The sequence below is a fragment of the Thunnus albacares genome, chromosome 5, assembly GCF_914725855.1.
Source record: "Thunnus albacares chromosome 5, fThuAlb1.1, whole genome shotgun sequence".
NCBI lineage: Eukaryota > Metazoa > Chordata > Actinopteri > Scombriformes > Scombridae > Thunnus > Thunnus albacares.
In genome coordinates, this window is record NC_058110.1 from 3,786,266 (window position 1) to 3,805,899 (window position 19,634).

The window sequence follows — 19,634 nt, forward strand, 5'->3', positions numbered from 1 at the left end:
TGACTAGTACTGTACATGATGCCTAATACCAAAATCTCTTTCATGTTCAACAATAGAAACCTCTCATATCTGAAGAAGAAATGTTCAATTATCTGGTTTAAATTGATCTTTTCCAATTTCTTCTCTACCTAAGTCTGTCATAACTCTGTCACTGATCTTCAGGCAGCGGTCTCCCAGCACAGAAATCAATGCCCCCCAGTGGCTCAGCTCCAGTGTGAGAAGTGAAGCCGAGCAAATTGTCGCCAGGCCCGAGACGTGCAGTCGGAGCAGATGAGCTAACTCTCCCTCTCTCGTTGGAAAACGCAGGTTTCCCTCTGAGTATAGCCTGCAGCCCCCCACCACTTTTAAAGAAAACAACATCCTTCCCATTTCTTCATGGCTGTTCTCTCCTCGGCATCACGCCCCTCCTGTCCCTTTCTCTCACCTCTCAGGCCCTCCCTCCAGGAACCGCCTGCCATATAAGGAGCACCAGGTTGTGTTTATCAGGCGACGTGGCACCGGCGTCGTGCCTGTGCCACTCAGCCTGAAATCTGCCTGCTATTCAGGGCACAGCTAAAGGGGAGGAGACAGAGGGTGGGGGTCTAATGGTTGGGTGAGATGGGGGCCAGTCCTGCAGCATTTTTCTCCTGGTTTTGAGTTTCACACTCAGATTGAAACACCATCATCACAAAACCCGTAACCTACTTTAAAATCTGTGGCTACCCCTCCTTATGTTTACAAGGTCTAAATAGTGTGCAGTGATGAGCCGCAAGATCTATAGTTTCAGTTTGTTTCTTTTTAGGAATTATTTTAGGAGATCACATCTGAGGGCTGAGTGGTCTGATGTGTTCTTTTGACTTAAGTGTATTCTGTTTTTCAGTATGAATTATTTTATAGTATGTCACAGTTCTTGCTCACATCCTACCTATGATAATCTCAGTTTTAACACACCAGGTGACAGACACATTAAAATACTCTCTGCATCTTTGCATTATTCCTTTTCTATCTCCACTCTTTTCATGTAGATGAATGATGTTTGTACCTTGACCTACATCACAAAAGTGCCCAAAACCCCGGCTTTACGTCTTTTACATTCTCAGCTCTGCAACTTCAAGAAACAAGAGCTTTCCCCTCCAAAGTGTGATTGGCTTGCCTTGGCCCCAGAACCCTAAAAGTTCAGGATACTAAATCTGGAGGCCTGTGAGAGCCAGGGGGCGGGACCTGGCTGTCCCGTTTAAAGTGTGTCTCAACCTTCACTTGACGTCTAGTCTCTCTGTTGGGGTGCACACGGATTGACCACTCCTTTGGGCTTTTTTTTTCCTTGGATATTTAGGGGGGAAAAGCTAATCCACAAGCATGGTAAGACCAATCAATTGTACAAAATGACCCGTTGAAATATTCCAAGTTGATCAGTCTACCAGCCATTAGTTATTAAGCCATGCAGAGAAGTACAGTTTTAGTGATTTTTAAGTAATAAAAGCATGTGAAAGTCTGAATTGTTGAGAAGCATGTTTCCGTCTGTAGATGAGGTTTATATATTCTCTTTAAATAGTTAAACTCCTTTTTTCTTTTTTAGTATATTTTTAGGTCAAATATTGACCGAATTTTTAGTTGCATTTTATTGGAATTCTTACAAAATATATAAAAATGTATATCTTGACCATATATTGTATATCTTAACCGGATATAATTCATTCTTGTAGTTAGAATTTGGTCCTGATGGGGGAGCAGGGTGGGTCGCAGCTGGCAAGGTGCGAATTCTGCTTAGGCGACAAATTCCCAGGGATTGGATGTCTGCGGGCCATATACAGCGAGCCTTAATGTGTTGAGCCTGAAATAGTCGGGCTAATTTTCACCAAGCTCAACAATCCTTTTGAGACGCATCCACTATATATATAGCACAACTCACAGTAATTGAAAATATACAATATGTCTATGTCTAGTATATCCCCGTGCTGTTAGAAAAAAGCATCCTACTGTACTGTGCGTAAAGGCATTTTTTATTCTCCCGTTGTATCATGTTTTTTTTTTTTTTTTTTTTTTTTTTTTTGTAATTTTTGTAAAATGAATCACAGGAGCAACCTGTGTATCTTGGAACTTGATGCCGTCTATCATGGCACAATTTGGCCCGAATACCATAGACAATTAAACAAGCTGGCGAGGCTCAACCTACAGGGTTTTAATGTGAATAGTCAGCAATGAGGCCTGCAGTGACTGATGAAGTGACAAAGTGGCCCCTGTTTTCTTCCAGACTGACGCGCAACAAGAGGCCCGCTCCTACCTGAGCGAGGATATGCTGGCTGGTGAGTACAGACTACAGTAACGCGTTACTATGTCGTTACTGTATCCAGGAACTAGTAATGTACAGTAGCTGGTTATAGTTACTAATCAGATCTTAGGGGATTTTGTTATTTGCAACCATCCCTCATCTAAATATAAATATAAAATGAGCATCCAATTCCACCTATATTTTCCTGTCAGAATGAACTGATTCGAAAAAACGCAGACTATTTGAGATCCTCTGGATGGAATCAGTCCCACTAATAGGCTTTTAAGGAGCAGAGGGATGATAAGCATACTACCGCAATGTGTTTCTTAAAATGATCCACACGAAGGCTTTTTCCCCTGTTTTGTAACCTTTATATGACAGAATCTTTGGATGTAGCATAAAAGTCCTACTACAGTGAATTACTATTCCTACAAAGACATACAAAGGCCAGCTTTCGAGTGACACATCATGTTCTCTCTCTAGAGTTCAAGGCCGCCTTCGACATGTTCGACACCGACGGTGGCGGTGATATCAGCACCAAGGAGTTGGGTACCGTGATGAGGATGCTGGGTCAAAACCCGACAAGAGAGGAGTTGGATGAGATCATCGAGGAGGTCGATGAGGACGGTGAGCAATAGATAGTACAATGTATTTCTGACATAAGCACAGCGTATTTAATAGATATCATACATCATAATCATATCATAATCATCATCATCATTATCATATGGCACAAAGATCCTCTGTGAAGGACTATCAGGCATTGGTTAGGGGAGGTTTAGGCGCATAGATGCGCACAGAGATCATTGATCTTAAATGCCCCACCAGCATGAACCTGTTTCCCAAACAAGACATTATTGTCTTTATGGACAATTTTGCTTTAAATGTCAGAGGTCATTACATTTTAAAGACCATTTCTAAACTGGGCCCAATTAACTCCAGTGTTTCATCTCAGTGCGGTTCATGCATAAAACTGTGCGCAAGCACGAGCCTCAATGTCATGTCCCACAAGGAGCGCAGGACTTTGGGCCTTTGGGAGGGCTGGTCATTGTTAATCAATAACATGGCTTCTTTTCACTCTCAGGTAGCGGTACCATCGACTTCGAGGAGTTCTTGGTCATGATGGTGAGGCTGCTAAAGGAGGACCAGGCCGGCAAGAGCGAGGAAGAGTTGGCAGAGTGCTTCCGTGTGTTCGACAAGTATGTTCACACTGTTACTGCACACAGCGTGGGTCATTTACTGTGCCAAACTGATTTCTACTGTTAGTTTTTCCATCTATACGCATGCGTTTATTATGAAACACCATATACTTCTCTATTTTGCGCAGGAACGGCGACGGCTACATCGACAGAGAGGAGTTCGCCCTCATCATCCGCAGCACCGGGGAGGCCATCTCAGAGGAAGAGATTGATGAGCTGTTGAAGGATGGAGACAAAAACGCCGACGGCATGCTGGACTTTGACGGTACGTGATGATAATGATGATGAACATCAGGATAACATAAAAATATAAATTAATATAAAAACATTGTTTTTCCAGTCAATAAATAACCCAATAAGGAACTTCGGGCCTAGAGAATTTGCAGTAACAATGAAAAAAAAACTTAAATAATAACACATTTCAAATCTTATAACAGCCATAGAATATTCCTGCATATCTCTAGTGTCTTTATCATAAGTTGACTACTAGTAGGTTTTGTTTTTATTTATTTTATAAGCGATTTAATTGATTTTAGCTTCTATGCTTCATCTTACTATCAAATGACACCTGATTTCTTTTTCAGGTGTCATTTGCATGCTTCAGTTGAACTACTCCTGTCAAAAACGCAGCTTCTAGGGTACAGATCATTTTAGCTGGTGCTGCGGATGGTCACTGACATGTTGCATCTCAATGACACAGCCCCATCTTCCTTTTCTCTTCCAGAATTCCTCAAGATGATGGAGAATGTGCAGTAAAACCAGAAAGACTCATGGACATTCCTCCTCTCCCCCGTGAACCCCCATTCTGAATACATCTGATTCCCCCATTGACCCACTCAAATTCCCCCTCCTCCCTCCTGTCCACCTGCCTCTCTACTCCATCCTTATAGACATCCTCAACAGACAGCTAGGGCACCTGGTGATGGGGGGGGTCGCTGGCTGGGCTACACTCTTCCCAAGCTCGCTTGTGATTGCAGACAGCCCATGGATGCTGCGCTGAAACTGTACCCAGTGACAGGATGGCAAGGCTGCCATGGGGAATTTCACTGCACACATCTTTCGCGGTATACATGGCATAACATGTCATCAGCGACCCTCCTGCTGATAAAAATCAGATCTAGACGTAGTCTAGACAGAACGGCAGCCTGTTACCTGCTGCTTAGACCAATTCATTCAACCACTCACTGTACAAAGAAGTAATTTGCTTGAACAGAATAAATGAACTAACACATGCTCACTTGTAGTCGGTCTGTCATATTTATGGTTGTGTAAAATTTTGTTTTGAGGAATATCAATAAAATGTTTGTTTCTTCTTTTTGTCCATTTTGTTTGAACCACAGCCATTTTTGTCTTTATCGCCAGCTCTCGTGCTGAGCATTCAGACTCTTCCACTATCTTAAAGACATGACAGAAGTCTACAGTTGAAGAGGCCTCACAATAATACCAACAGAATCACATCCTTGTTACATCAGTGAACATTTTCAGGGGTCATGTATAATTTTAAGGGCTATGGTTTGACAAAGCGACTTCAAGTGTGTTGGCTGTTCTGAAAACATTTTTAAAAAAGCAATATGATGGTGCCATTTTGATATGATGTCTCCTCTGGGAATTCTGGTGCTCCATTTAAATAATAAACCAGGATATTGGTAAAACAATTAGCAAATTACTTTATTTAAACTGTCTGAGACAGCAAGATATCAGGTCACTGTGTTGCGTCACTGCTCGTAGGTAAAATAATGTGAATGACAAGTCTGCACAAACGTTTACAGAGTTTACACAGGTCAATGAACAAAGGAATGCAGCAAATTAAAAGAAATAAACCGCCGAATTGGATGAGGACGTCTATATATTAGGTCAAAAAAGTGTTCCAGTGTGAGTTTATGAGCCGTAATTTGCCTCATCGAAAGCTTTCCGGGCTCTTTTCAGCTCCTCGTTCATGGTTAGCAGGTCTTTGACCCTGGCGAACTTCCTGGGGTCCTTGCGAATGAGGAAAACGATGTCCTCCACCTGGACACGGCCCTGGCGTCCGATGGACATCGCTTTGTGGGTCATTTCCGTGATAAACTCGATCACCAGGTCCTCCAGGATGTCCACAGACTCCGTATACGGGTTCTGGTCGTCTCCAAATCCGTACATCATACAGCGGAGCTCTTTGGAGAAAAGCCTCTTTCTTCTCCCGTGGCAGACATCAGTCCCGCCGGTGCCATCCTCCAGCTCCTGCTCGTCCAGCTCCTCGTCCTCATCCGCCATTCTGCGGGAAAACGTACGGACACGGCTTTCATTTACAAGGGGTGTTTCAACCAGCTTACCACTGTGCAGTGACACATGTGTTAACAGTACAATGACTGTGTTACATTGTGTAGTTAAAGCATGTGAAACAAATAACATTACCTTGAAATTCAGCGTTGAATCACAACAAAACAGTCTTTCGTGTCTGTCGACCTCACCGGCGCTATTTCCTTTGACTGCGGAAGTGATATGCTTAGAACAAGATTACCGTATTTAAAAATACTGCCCCTGGTGGTTATTTTCCCCTCACTGGTCCCCGTTACACTACAAAGTTTGCAATTGTTACTCATCCATTGTCAACATGCCAGACGGTAGGTTTCAATTTTCTTATTTGTTTCTGTTTTGTGAGCTGCTTGCAATGTTTGGAGACACAGTGAGGCCAAAATTCATTCAGAAACATAACAATATTGAAAATAATAGCGTCTGTGAGTTACTACCTAACTAGCTAAACTGTCAATTACGTTAACGGAGCTACGTCCGCGTGTGTATAAACTAGTTAACCCATGTTTCCATTTGTTTTTTTGGCGCTTTGTGCGTACTAATTAAGTGAAATAATCTATGAAGTTTGGTAGCGAGCAATGACAACCAGACAGAAAAGCCAAACATTTATGATATCATACTACTTCTCGGTGGTTTATGTGAATGCCGAATTAAAGAATGGTTCCCACTGACTCGACCGAGGTCTTCAATGATAATTCATTTGACTTGTAACAAACACTGCTACTGTTCATGGACGACAGACTGATAAATTGAGTTTAGTATATTGGTGTCGCCGTACGAAAATGACACGTCGCGGGTGGACATGTGTAGTCCGTCACCAGTTGCAGAGTGATAGTGTTTAAAGTTCAAGGAATGAGCTGTTGGTTTATTATCGCATATTATAGCTAATACGATAATTACGTCAACAATAATGTCAACTAGTTAATGGGGTTAGCCAAGATTGGATATATAACGTAGTTAGCCAAGATTGGAACTTACCCACACAACCATCTGGTGAGTGTCACCGTTTCCTCAGCTACCGTACTGGTGAGTTACTGATGTTAGCCGAGGCTTTCTACATAAATATATAAACAGTGAACTAACGGTTATTCAGTTCCTGTTTAATAATATGTTGGCTAAGTATGGCTAACATAACCTTAGGTTACGTCATCTTAACACTGGCTTAACCGCTAGCTGATAGTAGCAGTCAGTCTTATTTTCAACTCTGATAACCAACTGTGTGCGTCATTTGTAGCATGATTAAACACAAATGCACCCAAATTCTAACCTGGTGTATCTCTCCCCACCTTCCCCCTTTTTTTCCATTTCCTCCTCTTTTTAAAGAAATCAGTTATGGGTGTTAGGAAGGAGTGCAGATTGAGTTTGGAGATGACCTTTCTACAGTAGCTGTCTGCACTGGACAGCTGATCCTGGCAGCCCTGTATGGCGTGCCCAGTCCAGTTCATCTGCAGGGCGTTTCGCACTGTTGGATTAGTTCTCCTCTACTATGTCTTCTCAATAGGCATCACCTTCTATAACAAATGGCTAATGAAGGTAAGGGTTTTCAAGCAACAATACTGTTACCTTACACAGGAAATGTCTGCTTTTATTTTGGATCATTAATGAAAATCATCAAAGCTGCATTTCCGCTTTTGCTGTCTTGGGACACAGGTTACGCCGTATATTTGTATCTCAGGGTCCTGGTCTCTGAGACACTGGGTGACGACCCACTTCCACTAGGATCTAGATGACAATGTCTGTTTCTTTCTCTCAGGGCTTCCACTATCCCCTCTTCATGACGTTAGTTCACCTCGCCCTCATATTTTGCCTGTCGGCCCTGACTCGATGGGCCATGCAGTGCTGGACAGGGAAACCCCGCATCATTCTGAGCTGGACAGATTGCTTCAGAAAAGTGGCTCCCACAGGTGAGATCTTGACTATTGAGAGTTTTAACTAACTGTTCGCATGGAAGCTCAAAGTATTCACAGCAGGACTGATAGTCAGCACTTATCACGTTCACTGATCGATTGAGCCTTCAGGGAAGAAAACATTGACTAAAGTCCACCTTGATAATTACATACATTACATCATACATAAGTGGGAAGTTAAAGACTGTCCCATTTAGATGGGATAGTAATAAACAAATACACCAGTTAACTATCATGGATGAGCAAATTTTCCTTTTACATCACATCACATTTTTTAAATTGTGCAGACACTTTGGATTGGATTATTGTCTTGCTTCTTATTCACAATCAAAGTTACCACATAGTGTTACACAAACATTATTTATTGCAAGGTGTTTGCCTCTAAAAGTCCTGTCTCTCTCACCCAGCCTTGGCAACAGCACTGGATATCGGTCTTTCCAACTGGAGTTTCCTCTTCATCACCATTAGCTTGTAAGTCTTTAAGTATATTTGGGTCCTGTTTAGTTTTGATTTCAAGTTGTTAGTATTGCATTTACTCATTATTGGCCTTTTCCATCCTAATGTGTAGGTTTTGTTTTGTGTCATCCAAGGTACACCATGACCAAATCTTCAGCAGTTCTCTTCATCCTCTTTTTCTCTCTGGTCTTTAAACTAGAGGAGCCGGTGAGTGACCATTTTTTCCAACTTTAGTGGGAATCATGTCAATCAAAAGACAATAAAGTGTTAGTTAATGCTATGTGCACTCAGGAGGAGATGTTTTTGCTGTGTTTACTGGATGTCACAGTCATGCAAAAGGGAGGGACAGGAAGTTCAGAAACCTTGAGGAAATAACAGGAAGTGAAAGTTTTAATAATTTTCGTTTGTTCACTTCACTTCACTTATCTCACTCACGATCTCACTGACCTTCATGTTATCACAAATTGCAACAGGAATCTCCTGGCGTGTATAAAATATATTTAATGCAGGGATATATTTTCTCCATGCAGAAGTGATGTCATAGTGAGCGTATATCAGAAACTACAATCAGTGTTTTCAACTCAGTTTGTTGTCTTGCTTTGTTTCTATTGATCAGCCTCGCTCTTCTATTTATTTCTATTTTTCTCCCATCCCATGTCTTTCCCATTTCTTTTCTAATGTTCCACTCTTTTTCTGTTGCTGTTTCTCAATCTCTCTCTCTCTTCTTCTTTCTCTCTCTCTCTCTCTCTCTCACTCTGACCAGAACCCATTCCTGATCCTGGTGGTCCTGCTGATCTCCTGCGGTCTCTTCATGTTTACATTTAAGTCGACTCAGTTCAACCTGGAGGGCTTCACCATGGTGCTCATGGCGTCATTTATAGGGGGGATCCGCTGGACCCTCACTCAGGTCCTCATGCAGAAAGCAGAGCTGGGTCAGTGTCGCTTAGAGCCCAACACACATGACCGTAGCGATGTGCGTAAAACGCAGGAAAATAGACTTGAAGAGTAAACGGACACTTCAGGTTGCGATGAAATGCTCATGAGATGTGAGCCTGCATGGAGCCGGTGCAGACAGCTGCATAGATTAAAATGACAGCGTATATGTTGCGCGTGACATGAAAAATGCATCTGACACACTTGCTGTGTAGACAAAGGGATAGCCTCCACACATTTTACAACACACCATTTGAAAGAGGAAGTGTTGAATAGAAATGAACATCCCTGCATGCTTGAAGGAATTAGTAGACAAGTAGATGAGCTTTGAAAGAAGCATCGCAGAGTACAAATGAAAAATTATGAATATGTTTAATATGAAAACAGTGAAATCAACACACAGCTAAGAAACAATATAGAGTGATTATTCAGTATAAATTTGTATTTGTTTTTCCATATCTCTAAGAAATTGATTTTTAAAATGTCTTTCCCCAATTTTCCTCCTTCTGAAACTTCTTTTTTTCATGTTGCAACTTCCTCCAGGTCTTCAGAACCCAATAGATGCCATGTACCACCTACAACCTATCATGTTCCTTGGCCTCTTTCCCCTCTTCCTCTATAATGAAGGTGAGATGTAATGCTAGTAGTAGTTGTTGTTGTCATCTTTGACTGTGGTTAGTTATCCTCATTCTGTTGTTTCTCATCCATTGTCAATGCAGTAAACTAAACCATATAGCTTTAATTAAGGCATTTCAGGGTTTTTCACTGAAAGATGTCATAGACCCCTCTTTACAGACTCAGCCCACCACCACAAGGACACCCTGTGACTCGTGCGTACACACGACTCAATCGTGCTGTGATGCTTTATTGGTTTAAATCCATTTTCACTTAAAGAACATCTAAATTGGATTAACCCTACAGCATTACAATTAAAACCAGATGAAACACACATTTATGAGCTGAAGCAGTAATACAATGAGTACTATAATTAAAGCAATTAACTAGAGCCATCTAGAAGCACGTGGTCCCACTGTGCATAAAAGACATAACAGCTTATTATTGTGACTGGTCTCAGTGGTTTAATGATCTATCTGCTAGTAGCGTCACCTCTTTAACCTCTTTATACATGCTTTATAATCAATCAGCCTGGAAACACCTGGAATATTAATGACCTATAAGCATAATTGTAACTGCTTAATCTTAGTTGGAAGAAGAATGTGTGGAATAAAAAAAGATAACAGTGCTATAGGAGTGCAATGCTAAATCAGTACTTTTTAAACTAACATATATGTTTTTAAATGTCATGTAAATATAACATCTGTCCTGATTCTCTCCCGTCTCTGTGTCTCCAGGGTTGAGCCTCTGTACCTCAGAGAAGTTGTTCCGGGTGACAGAGCTCTTTCCTCTCCTGTATTCACTCTTCTTACTGAGTATTGGTGGCGTGCTGGCCTTCGGTTTGGGCTTCTCAGAGTTCCTGCTAGTCTCCCGAACCTCCAGCCTCACTTTATCCATATCAGGGATTTTTAAGGTATTTTTTTAAAATTCTGTCTGTAGTCAAAAGAAGCCAAAAAGCTACAGAACCTGACTCAGCTGAGTTTAATATGTGTGTTTATTGTGTTTGCTTTGGCATTTTAAAATAGAAGAGTATTTTATTTCTTCATTTTAAAGGTTGAGCAGACTCTTCCGCCTTGTTTCAGTTTCTGGGTCAGCTGTAATCTAATTGAACATGCTGTTTTGTTTGTAGCTGACCTTTCAAAGTCTGAGCATTCCACCTACATGGAGCTACAATGCTTGAGTCTTGTTCAGACCCATCTGATACACCCTTTCTTACTTTCCTCTTATTACTTTGGTTTCTTGTAGGAGGTGTGTACTCTCATTCTGGCAGCAGCTCTGATGGGAGACAAAATGAGTGCTCTTAAGTGGCTGGGATTCGTCGTGTGTCTGTGTGGCATTTCATTGCACGTGGGACTCAAGACATATTATTCCAAAAGTAAGGGTACATTTTGTTGTTGTACGTTAAAGTGTTACAATTTGTTTTTTGCAATGTCATGCTTTTCCTGTCTGCAGTCTAGCTCAGGGAAATCAAGTCTCTCTAAATTCCCTACTCAAATGAAGGTAACCAGGTTTTTTGTTTACATGACAGTGAAGAAATCATCTTATTGGAGAAAGCCAACTGTATGCATGTAAACACACTGAATGTACACCAGAGGCTTCAAGTTTCCACATTATATTTGTGTATAAGTTGCATACTGGACTATGATTGGCTTACAAACAAGTTGTGATGTCACAAATTTATTGTCGTATGCACATCGATTTATGGGGCCTTCGAGTGTCAAACTGCACAGAAACTCAAACATTCAAGAAGCAAAACACATTTCTGACTGGAGGAGGGGCTTTTAAGAAGTGATGGATCATTTTACAATATCGATTTTTTTTTTTGTGATGTTTTTCAGATAAGGGCCCTTCTTTAAGGCAGCTCAACAGTAAGAGCCCAGAGCTTGAGTTGCCATTACTGCGGCAAAACGGAGACGAAAGAGAGGATTCAGCCGCCGATGAAGACGAGGAACAAGAGATTACTCTGCACTGACATCACAGGATACGAGCCAGTGAGGTCCAGACTGTCTCATCCTACACTTCTTCAGACTGTTTCAACAGTGACATCAGAGATATGCTTCAGAGCTTCCAAAAAACAGTTTTATTTGCAACAAACTGCCACAAAAGAGGGAACAGCCTCTCTCTCTCTTCAGCTCTTTTCTTCCACAGATCATGTGTTTAGGCCAGGCCAGGTCTTCATTATGAGCTGTACTTTACCTGTGAACTTGACACAAGTTATGATCTTTTGCCTGAGGGGAACTCAAAAGATTTTTGCTAATACATGCAAGTGTCAACAAAGTATGATGTATGGAAAGAGAGTATTACAGCTTTAAAGGGATATTTCTGACACTTGAATCGTAGTGGGTCATTTTTCTTTGCTGTATACTTGTCACACTGCGGAAATGTTTTTCTTACTCTGTTATAGAGTATATACATACTGTATGTGTGTATCTGTAACAGTCCAGTGGTACACGTACCTACAGTATAAACTGTCAGGAGAGTGTCTGGTAGAGAAAAATCAACTAGATTGAAAGTGTCCTGGTGTCTCTGTACTGCAGACTGAGAGCTGTGCTAATCCAACTTCACATTACATGATTTCTTTCCCTAAAGTATGAAGCCAATTCCCAAGAAAAGGACATCTTTAAATTATGTTTATGTATAAATGTGGATTAACAGTGGTTCTATGATACAGTTACTCACATTCCTGTTTTTGCAGATGTCTTTTTTTGTGGGCAGATATTAAAGCTAACACACAATTTAATATGAATACATCAACATAATCTGTAGGGCTGCAACTAATATTGTCATTATTGATTAAACTGCATATTATTTTCCTCAAATAATCATTTTATATATGAAATTCAGGAAAAAAATTTAAAAAATGCCCACCACAATTTCCTAAAGTCACTTCTTCAAATTCCTTGTTTTGTCCAAAATCCAAAGATATTTAGTTGCTATCACACAAAACAAAGAAAAGCATCACAACCTCACATATAAGAAGCTGGACCTTGGTAATGTTTGGCATTTTGGCATGAAAAAATGATTAAATGATTGATAAATGTATTAACTGTTTCAGCTCTAGAGGTCTGCTTTATGTAATCATAAGTAAGTTGAGGCCCCTTAGTGTGAAAAAAATAAGTGATATCAAGCTGTATGAGTAAGACTTCTAAATAGAAGTGAAGTCCTAAGAGTTAAATAGACATGTTGTATGTGTATTACAAAGGTTACCAGGTGACAGAAAGGCTCTGAATGTGACTTTACGGTGTACGTCCTAATATTGAGACATGTCAAACTATAGTCAGTTTTAATTAAATCTACTACTTCAAAAGCTAGCTCTGCTAACTGAAAATGAGGCTTCCAATGAATTTAAATAATGAGTGGCAGGGTCAGAGACTATTTATTGAAATTGTAGGATAACGGTCATTATTTGAAGTGATGTGAAATGACTACCTTAATGTGCCTTTTTAACACCACAGCAGTCAAGAAGACTATTTTAAACAGCTATTTTCAAAAGCCATTATGATTGAATCATTGATTCTGTAGCTGTCTATCAGTAATGATGTAGCTCTTGTTCTTGCGTTTAAAGCCATTTATGGAAGAAAACGTTTTTGAATTTTTTTTTTTTTTTTTGGTCATGTTTTGTAAAATGCAGCATTGTTGCGATACAGAGAAATAAAGTGGAAGAAGAAGGAAATTTCAAATGTTCGTATGTGTAGCACACTTTGTCATGTCATACCCATCTCCTCTTTCCTTATCTATTCAAGATTTTATTGCGTTCTTGGCCATTCATTGGATTACATTTACCCAGATACACTGGAAACATTGAGTTTATTTACACTTAACTAGATTAACTGTAGTCCTACAGGGAGCACAGGTCTCCTAAAGCCTGTTTCTAATCTAATCCACTGCTAATCGAGCACTCCTACTGTGCATTTATGGCTGGAAAAGGTACTTAAAGAGCAGTGAAATTTATACACTTACTCCTTGGTTTATCCTGCAAAATCCTTTAAATCTGAAATATTACTGCCTGTGATACTGCTTACAGCCATAAATTCAACACAAATGACTTGTGACTCATTGGCAGCCCTGCACCTGGTTGACCTGCCAGCCCAGACTCATGTGGTGCAGCCTCGGTCAGGTTCCAACACAGCTCTTTGGGAATTATTGAAGCCTACATGAATGCAGTCTTTATGGAAAAATAAGATAAAGAAGTGTTTTCTCAAAGACATTGCTGATGGAGTGTTGACAAAAAAAGCCTCTACAGCCACATGTTTCACCTGGTTTTGAGATAGTTAAATCGTAAAATTATTGCGTCCTATAGATGGCACGAGACAAGTTCTCATAGGACGGTATTGTGCGGGATTAAAAAGCATATGCCTGCGTCTGTCGGTCTTGTTTGCTCCTCAAGAGATTTTATAGCCTTCTCCGGAGCACCACGCCCATGCCGGAGCAGCAGGAGGGCCTTGCTTCAGATAAGTCTCGGATTTCACACCGAGAAGTTCCGATACAACCTGGTGAAAGGGAGCTGGCTGCACAGTTCAGCGGAACTGGTGCGTGTTGACATCCCACCTCTGGAATGCTGTGAAGGGTTAACCTGGACCGACTCACCTAACAGCCAGGTAACACCTCACCTGGCGCCGCCGAGAGGGCGAGGAAACGTAGCTGTATCACTGAGGTTAAGCAGCGTTTTTGTTTGTGGTCTTCTCTTATGCAAGTCTAGACTTAAACAGGCTCCATCTAGAAACTGTTGTTGCCGTCCATTGTTCGGGAACTGTTGTAAAATACCTGAGGAAGGGACACTGACCACAGAAACATTACCTGGACAGGTAGGTTAACCAGACTAGACCAGTTATAGCTTACAGCTTCTTATGTGTCGCTTGGCAACGGTTCATTTGCTACCTCTCAGGGAAATATGGTTATATAATTAAAAAAATACTCGTCAGTGTTAAATTATTATCGATTAAAATCAACGTAAATTAAAATACCTCTCCTTTTAAGAATTGTCTCCTGCTTATACTTGTATGGTTCCATAAAAAAAGATTTTAAAAAAAGATTCAAAAGCTCAGTGGTGGTTGGTAAAGGCAGTTAAATCCAAAAGTACCAACTGTTTCATTGCTTTCCTAACTTAATTGCAAACACCCAGAAATTGAAAAAAGGGGTCAGACAAAGAGGAAACTTTTCAATCCTCTGGGGCAGGTATATCCACCGGCATTGCATAACAATACCTTTTTTTTCCTGTGTGTGTGTGTGACAGGCAGGCAGGTATGCACAACATATGACTCGAGAATAATTCAGTCATGGCAACATTCAGGCAAGCAGGCACATGTGAAGCATCGGAAAACATAGAAAGAAAGCAACATAGTCTCGTCACATACTGCACATGAGGCTGTATCCGTTGGCCTAACTAGCCTTCAGTATAATAGCTGCGCTACCGGACAATTAATTACAGCCTTGTTCAGCTTGCGTTTTGCTGAACAATGTTGTTATTCACAAGGACCAAATGTCAGCGTTTTTGCTTTTGTTCTCTAAAGATCACCTGCCCACACAACCTAACATCATTTTCCTGCAGATCTCCAGTGTATTTCAAAATGATAGAATCCAGTTAGCTTTTTTTGTAGGAGTCAGGCTTTTAAAATCCAATTGAAATACAATAATGAGCTGTTGTCCTTAAACTTTTTAACTCATGACCGCCAAATGCATATGAGTCATGATGTCTGTATGCAGATGTTTTGTAGCAGCTGTTGACTATCTTCAATAAGTAAATAAGGATTAAAAGTCAAAAAGCATCAAAACGTTCTAATTATGTAGATTAGATTTACACATTCTCTCACTCAGTTGATTTAAATCTGCAGGTAGTGAGACAGTAGAAGTCGGTGGATTTGGTGTACACTGTTAAATGTTGTCCCTCTCAGACAGAGGCCTGTTAGTTTTATGACCTCTTTAAAGAACTGTGTGTTTGTTAATATTACAGACCTGTGTGTGTCATTAGCTGTGTGAAGTCTGCATGGGGATGAACACTGAAGCACCTGTAGTCTGAGTCAGCTATAAAAGAGTTCCCACGGGAAAGAGTGACAGGATAACTTTTTTGTTGGTGCCATAAAAGAAAACACATAATTCTACAAATAGTGTTTTCTTCAATTATTACTCAATTATCAACCAATTCAATTTCTGTCAATCAACAACAGACACAAGGTTTTCACACACCAGTCAAGTCAATTGACTCTATTTTACATAAATAATAATAATCATATTGAAATATTCATAACATTATTTTTCATCTTTCCAGGCTCCACTTGTCTCATGTCTCCTCACCTCCTAGCTTCATCATCATCATCATCATCATCATCATCATCATCATCTTTGCTAATGCTGTGTTTCCTGCTCAGTGTCCTGTTGCTGTCCTCTGGGGTCCGTGGCCAAGGTAAAGTGCCTTTTGATGACTATTGCTGGATTCATTTCAGAAGTGCAGGGGCCAGAAAGTTTCTGCGTGTGTATGTGTGTGTGTGTGCGTCTGTATGTGTAGTAGTAGATAGACTCACTAAACTTTTGCGGAGTAACTGTAGCTTGCTTGCAAAGCCGACTAGTGCTTGTGGGATTAGATACAAGCTTTTTTGATCAATTAATCCAAATCTACAACTTTACAGGACAGTAACACTTCTGCAGCTGAGTTAGCAGGCAATAGGAATGTTAACATTGTCCTTGTGTTATAAGTAAGAGTGATTCACAACTCAAAAAGAATGGTGCCAATGGCCCCTTGGACCTCCTGCTTTTGGCACTGCTGATTGATACCACCATGTTATTCCTGTAACATTAATTGTGAAGCAGAATTATCATAGCTTTGTTCTTTTTTGTTAAGGAGACAAACTGCTTACAATACTTGCTAGCTTGTTAGCTTGCTGCATCCCAAAGGATATAAAATGTTTTACCATTATCAGCAACATTAGCAAACACATTGTCAGAAAATCTGACAAATTCATTGTGAAATGTTAGGAAATTAAATTGTAATGTAGAATTGCCATAGTCTTATTCTTCTTTGTTAGGTGACAAAATGCTTGTTAGCTAATGTTACCTGGATCCCAAAATAAAATGTTTTACCTCATCATTAGCATACACAGTGCCATAGCATCTTACACAAGCCAATCATTTTATGTATTTTGACACATGGAACTCCATTCACTTCAGCCTAATACTTTTAATACCCTAATACAGCACCCTGACACCTTAAATATTTACTATGTTGTTTACAGTCGCTCATGACTTACAGTTGCTTGTACTAGTTTGCCATAAAGCAGATTTTTCTTGTCCTTAATTCTAATTAACTTAGTAATTTCAAAGCCAAATGTGAGCTCAGCAAACTTGCACAATCTTAATGCTGTATATTTCATGCAAGGAAAATACAATGTGCAAAGCTTATTACTCTTATACATGAAATTTAAATATTAATAAATTACTAATACTGATACCAATGCTGTATTACTTGGTAATTAAATAACATTTCATTATCATGACAATGGGATTATTACTAATTAATAATAAATATGTAATTAAAATGCTCAGCATTTTTCTACAGCTGGTTTGTAAGAACAATCTATCAGTGAAGTGCTTTTCAATAATATAACCTGCTGTTGAGAATTTGGGGATTTCTTTTATTACAGTGGTTATTTTATGCCACATCTCATAAAAGCAACAATCAGAAAGAGTCAAAGGGCTTATTATTTCTGTGCTAAACTAAAACATGACAGTCACAACCAGCTGCTCATACCCCACAAATCAGGGAGCACAACACAGTCACTGTACTTGTCTGCGGATCTGCCCGCCTGTCTGGAAAAGTTGTTGTTGTTAGTGGGTCTGTTAGACCTTGACCCCAGTCTCTCTAAATCTCCATCAGACCCTATCTGATCCTCTGCCAGGCACCCCAAGAAGATGAGGACCCTCCAGAGGCTCTGACCCAAATACACAGACACACACACATACATGCATACATACATGCATGCATGCTGTTGAGTGCTGAGGGTCATACGTCCACAAAAGCCATGAAGACAAAGTTCTGTGATTCATGCTGTTCATGTCTACACTCCTCTGTCTTCTTGGCTTCCGTTTCCCCCTTCCCCCTCTTCTTCCCCTCCATCTATTACCCTGCCACATAGTACATACAAAACCAACCACACTGTAACTCTGTGACGTCCCTCTGACATGACCTTTGACCCTGTAGCCCCAATCCAGCGTCCTGTTCCTGTTTCTATACCAGACGAGAGGACAGGGCGTGCTTTGATGGATGAAGGGGCAGCTGGAGAGAGGGATGGATGGAGGGCGAGAGGATAGAAACATGAAAGACGCTTCTTGTTGGGAAACCCCTGCTGGAAATTATGGAGATGAAGTCGAAACAAGAGATGGATTTGATTTGGGGGAGAAGGAAATGAGAGGGGTTAGGCCATCTTGGACAACAGGAGAAATGGAGAAAGTATCACAGCTTGTCTCTTTGATCTTTGAAAAGCCAGAAACTGTCATGTTCTTCCCCTTTTCTCTTGACCCAAATTCTTGACTAGACAACATGCACTCACACACAAACCTGACATTTTTTGTTCTCTCCCCTCTGTCACTGGTCGTTTTCAGGTCGCCTTAAGCTGACAGTCCTGTCTGAGGATAGACTGCAGATGAAATGGAAGGAGGCTGATGGACCCGTTCAGGGATACAAGGTCCGAGTGAGACCCATCTCAGGTGAGACTCTCCTAGCTGTACTTGTGGACAATGTGGTGAAAGTTCCCTTCCCATGATGGTCAGCCAGTCAAAGGTGTTTTTTTTTGCCATTGACATAGAATCACTACTTGGAGTCACACTGAAAGTTTTACTGGGATTAAGTGGGCTCACATTTGGCCACACTATCAAGTATCATGCATCCATAAATGCATTAACAATGTGTCAATGACACTGACAAGTGCAAGAGAGCCAACAAAGTAAGTGAAAATATTATTTTTATCACATATTAAGGAAATTGTTGCCTGGCATTGGAGTTCTGATTTGCAACAAATGTAATAACAGTTGTGCGGGACTCCAATTATTGCTATTGTAACTGTGTTTCTTTTCGGCCAATGAAGTATAAATTGCAAAAAAAAAATGTTTTCTATGCTGTGAGCACAGATTTTTTAAATGAAACTGTTACATCCTGGATAAAATGAGTCACTACATTTAATTTAATAAATATTCAGAATGTCATTGTTATTAAAAAAATAAAGCTTGACTTTACATATTTTCACGACTAGAGGAATATTTTGCTAATAGAATAAAGCAGCTTTCCTAGATCCTATTGGAGACAGGATTACTTTTCAAGGCTGAGACATTTGATAAAAATGTGTGTATTTATACTCCTAAAAACAGGTCACTCTAAGAGTTTTGGAAAGAGCAGAATATCCTACTTGGCAAGAATTGATATATATGGGTCCTGATGTGTCAAGTAAACATCTGAGATTCTTTGGCTTTGGAATCATGGATGTCATGATGAGCAGGAGCACCTGCTGGATGTTGCATTACAACATCAGATAAAATACTGCTTGACTGATACCCTTTCATGTTCTGGAGAAACTGTCCTGGGCTGAAACAGATGTTGACTTCTGAGAAATTGTATGATAAGGTTGTTAAAACTCATTTTAAAAATGGCCAAAATAGGCTGCATTTTTGTATATGCGTCACAAGAAGTAAGTCATTGTAGTGCTGTATTTTTCCTCCATTTACAAAAGTAGAGTAAACATCTGATATCAAAAAATGGCTCAGCCAAGCTTCATTCCCAGTCTGACCCCAAACTTTTTTTATCGGCATATGGAAGTTCAAGCCTTGATTCCCCTATCTCTTGATGGAAATGGCATATAAATGTGGTGTGAAAATGGCCGACTGCCTTTCATCTCACTGTAATCCAGACTGCCATCAATGTGTCAGCTCTCTTGCTTCACAGGCAATGCATCGGATAAGAACACAGCTCCCTCTCCTCCCCGCCTCCCTCCACATCTATGATTC

The 19,634-nt window shown here is 40.4% G+C and overlaps 4 protein-coding genes across 8 annotated transcripts in view; 3 read left to right on the plus strand and 1 right to left on the minus strand.

The window, feature by feature from the left end:
• The first annotated feature begins 1,230 nt into the window (after positions 1–1,230).
• On the plus strand, positions 1,231–4,770 carry tnnc2.2 (troponin C2, fast skeletal type, tandem duplicate 2). The gene is made up of 6 exons (XM_044352855.1): positions 1,231–1,338; positions 2,231–2,282; positions 2,732–2,875; positions 3,333–3,447; positions 3,576–3,712; positions 4,172–4,770. Exons 1-6 carry the CDS (start codon positions 1,336–1,338, stop codon positions 4,201–4,203), a joined length of 483 nt encoding a protein of 160 aa, XP_044208790.1. The 5' UTR covers positions 1,231–1,335; the 3' UTR covers positions 4,204–4,770.
• A 318-nt stretch (positions 4,771–5,088) lies between these two features.
• Positions 5,089–6,785, minus strand: taf13 (TATA-box binding protein associated factor 13). Of its 2 annotated transcripts, none has more exons than XM_044352857.1 (2): positions 6,715–6,785; positions 5,089–5,698 (listed from the first exon to the last, which is right to left on the minus strand). In XM_044352857.1, exon 2 carries the CDS (start codon positions 5,695–5,697, stop codon positions 5,326–5,328), a length of 372 nt encoding a protein of 123 aa, XP_044208792.1. In that variant the 5' UTR covers position 5,698; positions 6,715–6,785; the 3' UTR covers positions 5,089–5,325. The 2 variants fall into 2 exon arrangements, with proteins under 2 accessions (XP_044208792.1, XP_044208791.1); XM_044352856.1 differs by lacking the exon at positions 6,715–6,785 and adding an exon at positions 5,839–5,931.
• Positions 5,945–13,331, plus strand: slc35c2 (solute carrier family 35 member C2). Of its 2 annotated transcripts, none has more exons than XM_044352848.1 (10): positions 5,945–6,047; positions 7,060–7,269; positions 7,490–7,640; positions 8,051–8,114; positions 8,234–8,306; positions 8,863–9,031; positions 9,576–9,659; positions 10,385–10,560; positions 10,893–11,022; positions 11,486–13,331. In XM_044352848.1, exons 2-10 carry the CDS (start codon positions 7,159–7,161, stop codon positions 11,617–11,619), a joined length of 1,092 nt encoding a protein of 363 aa, XP_044208783.1. In that variant the 5' UTR covers positions 5,945–6,047; positions 7,060–7,158; the 3' UTR covers positions 11,620–13,331. The 2 variants fall into 2 exon arrangements, with proteins under 2 accessions (XP_044208783.1, XP_044208784.1); XM_044352849.1 differs by lacking the exon at positions 5,945–6,047 and adding an exon at positions 6,072–6,762.
• Positions 13,332–14,100: 769 nt separating this feature from the next.
• Positions 14,101–19,634, plus strand: part of LOC122983091 (collagen alpha-1(XX) chain) — a 36,867-nt gene continuing 31,333 nt past the window's right edge. For 2 of the 3 annotated variants that reach the window (XM_044352835.1, XM_044352838.1), the window contains exons 1-3: positions 14,101–14,245; positions 15,913–16,047; positions 18,240–18,344. In XM_044352835.1, the coding sequence (XP_044208770.1) occupies positions 15,927–16,047; positions 18,240–18,344 (226 nt within the window). In that variant the 5' untranslated portion in view covers positions 14,101–14,245; positions 15,913–15,926. Of the gene's footprint in view, positions 14,453–15,912; positions 16,048–18,239; positions 18,345–19,634 lie in introns of all 3 variants that reach the window. The other variant, XM_044352836.1, reaches the window with a different exon arrangement.